Genomic DNA, 2,711 nt, shown 5'->3' on the forward strand with positions numbered 1-2,711 from the left:
GGGGCTGTTCTGATGGAAACCATGGAATCATTTCAACTGTGATGAATAAACACTTTAATGAATTGATGTTTTATATGAAGTTTCACTAAATTAAATGTTCCTGTCAGACTTACTAACAGCATCAGTTCACTTCATTTTCAGTTGTGATTCAAACTAGTTACTATTAGTGTATAAAAATGTGGTTTTAGTTGTTCTAGAAGCCGCATTGACCTGTAATACGGCAGCGTTAGCAGAGAACCAGGATCCAGATGTGCAGCCTAATGGTGCACGTGGCTGCTGACGTGCACGGCTCCTCACGTGCACGGATCCAGACACGCATGATCAACACATCTCATCCTCGACTCGTCACACACTGGCGTTTGGTTCAGGACCTCAACGCCCACGTTTTGGGAGTCTCCACCTCCTCATTTTCCCCATTAAATCATGAGTCCTCAACCTTTGAGTCACAAACTGGAACTTTTCCAGTACCAATACTCCAACCCGGTACCGGTTCAGGTCCAGAACCGTGTCCTGAGGAAGGCAGACTCTTGATTCTCCAGCCAGCACGTCACAGATCGAGGAGTTGGGGTGAGAATGCGAAAACGTGTCAGCAGCGCTCAGGATGTGGTTCAGTTTACCCGTGACATCATCGACCATAACATCAAATATCAAAATCATTTTTAGGTTTTTGGGGTCAAAATGTGACAAACTAAACCAGCACAGAATAACGAAGGACCTCTTCCTGCAAACGTTTGTGAGTCGAGGTCCGAGCATGGAAGCTGCAGACAGCAGCTGCAGCTCAGTGTGGGAGGGCAGAGGGCGGGGCCTGCAGAGGGCGGGGAAGAACAATGGTTGGCTGCAGAACAGTTCTGGAGGAGCCCGGCTTTGTCCCGTCTGTAGTGCCGGCCCACAAGCGTTCAGTCCTTCTGTTCATACAAAGACTTCCGGATCAATGAGCTCACAGAACGGCGCCTGAGGAAACACGCCGCCGTTCTTCAGCTGCAGAACTACCTGTTGGTTTTTGTCACAAAGTTTCAGGGGAATCTGAAACGTCTTGATTGGTAAAAGTTTGAAAACCTTTCAGTCAATATTCTTAGATTCATTTCTCTTTTCATTGTTTTATCGAATGTTTCAGTCGTTCTTTATCTTTAGACATAGATCCTTCATAGATCCTTCATAGATCCTTCATAGATCCTTCATAGATCCTTCATAGATCCTTCATAGATCCTTCATAGATCCTTCATGGATCCTTCATGGATCCTTCATAGATCTTTCATGAATCCCTCATGGATCTTTCATAGATCCTTCATGGATCCTTCATAGATCCTTCATGGATCTTTCATGGGCCCCTGGATGGATCTTTCATGGATCTTTCATAGATCCTTCATAGATCCTTCATGGATCTTTCATGGGTCCTTTATGGATTCTTCCTGGAACTTTCATGGATCTTTTCAAGGATTCTTCATAGATCCTTCATAGATCCTTCATGGATCTTTCATGGGCCCCTGGATGGATCTTTCATGGATCTTTCATAGATTCTTCCTGGAACTTTCATGGATCTTTTCATGGATTCTTCATGGATCTTTAATGGATCCTTCATAGATCTTTCATAGATCCTTCATGGATCCTTCATGGGCCCCAGGATGGATCTTTCATGGATCTTTCATGGATCTTTCATGAATCCCTCATGGATCTTTCATAGATTCTTCCTGGAACTTTCATGGATCTTTTCATAGATTCTTCATGGATCTTTAATGGATCCTTCATAGATCTTTCATAGATCCCTCATGGATCTTTCATAGATTCTTCATGGATCTTTAATGGATCCTTTATAGATCCCTTGTGGATCTTTCATAGATTCTTCCTGGAACTTTCATGGATCTTTTCATAGATTCTTCATGGATCCGCTCCTGGTTTTGTGTTTTTTTTTTTATTCCCTCTCAAACCTTCAGGTGAGGAGACCATCGGCGTCCCTACTGACCTGTGCTTGTTTTCCCGCCCTCCCAGGCTGCACGCTGAACAGGCAGGACGTCCGGCTGACGCTGCACTTCGAGAAGGGCTTCACCGTGACCCGGGAGCCAGCCGACCCCCCGGGGGGCACCGTGCTGTACAGATACCCCTACGAGAAGCTCAGGATGTCGGCCGACGACGGAGTCCGGAACCTTTATCTGGACTTTGGAGGTCCGGAGGGAGAAATGGTTTGTTTGAAAGTCTTCTATCATTCCAACTAATGTGAGAAACACAAAGAATTTTCTTCTGTGAGACTTAAATGAATGTTTAAACAACATTATCACAAAAAAGTTTTAAAATATTTTCATCTTCATTTTCAAATCAGCATGGAGGGAAGTAAAATAAAAATATAATCTCACTTGTGTTTGGTGCAAAGCATGGACTGTGTTGGGAACTGGACTGAGTGACTCCGCCCCCTGGTGTTCCAAACAGGAAGAACCTGCTGGTAGAAACAATCAGCTGTTATCAGTGTTTCTGGATCTGAATCCTTTTTAACATCTGACTGATAATCTGACTTTGTTTCTCTTGAATTATTCAAGTCATAAGATGACTAATCAGACGCCTCAATAAAAGTAGGCGGAGCCTGCTGGTCCCCACCTCTAATGTTCAAAACATGTTACAGATTTGGTGTAGCCATAGACTGTAAAAATTAATGGACAAAGCAAGCACCGAGGTCCCCCATTGGAAATGCATTACTTCCTCTCCTCGCAAAAGTAGGCCGC

The 2,711-nt window shown here is 44.1% G+C and overlaps 1 protein-coding gene across 1 annotated transcript in view; it reads left to right on the forward strand.

Moving 5' to 3' along the window:
- The window catches only part of sntb2 (syntrophin, beta 2), a 31,620-nt gene that overhangs the window by 25,123 nt on the left and 3,786 nt on the right, over positions 1-2,711 (forward strand). Inside the window, exon 6 of the mRNA XM_036212529.1 lies at positions 1,987-2,177. Coding sequence (XP_036068422.1) covers positions 1,987-2,177 — 191 coding nt within the window. The remainder of the gene's footprint in view (positions 1-1,986; positions 2,178-2,711) is intronic.

Source organism: Oryzias melastigma, linkage group LG6 (assembly GCF_002922805.2).
Source record: "Oryzias melastigma strain HK-1 linkage group LG6, ASM292280v2, whole genome shotgun sequence".
Classification (NCBI taxonomy): Eukaryota; Metazoa; Chordata; class Actinopteri; order Beloniformes; family Adrianichthyidae; genus Oryzias; species Oryzias melastigma.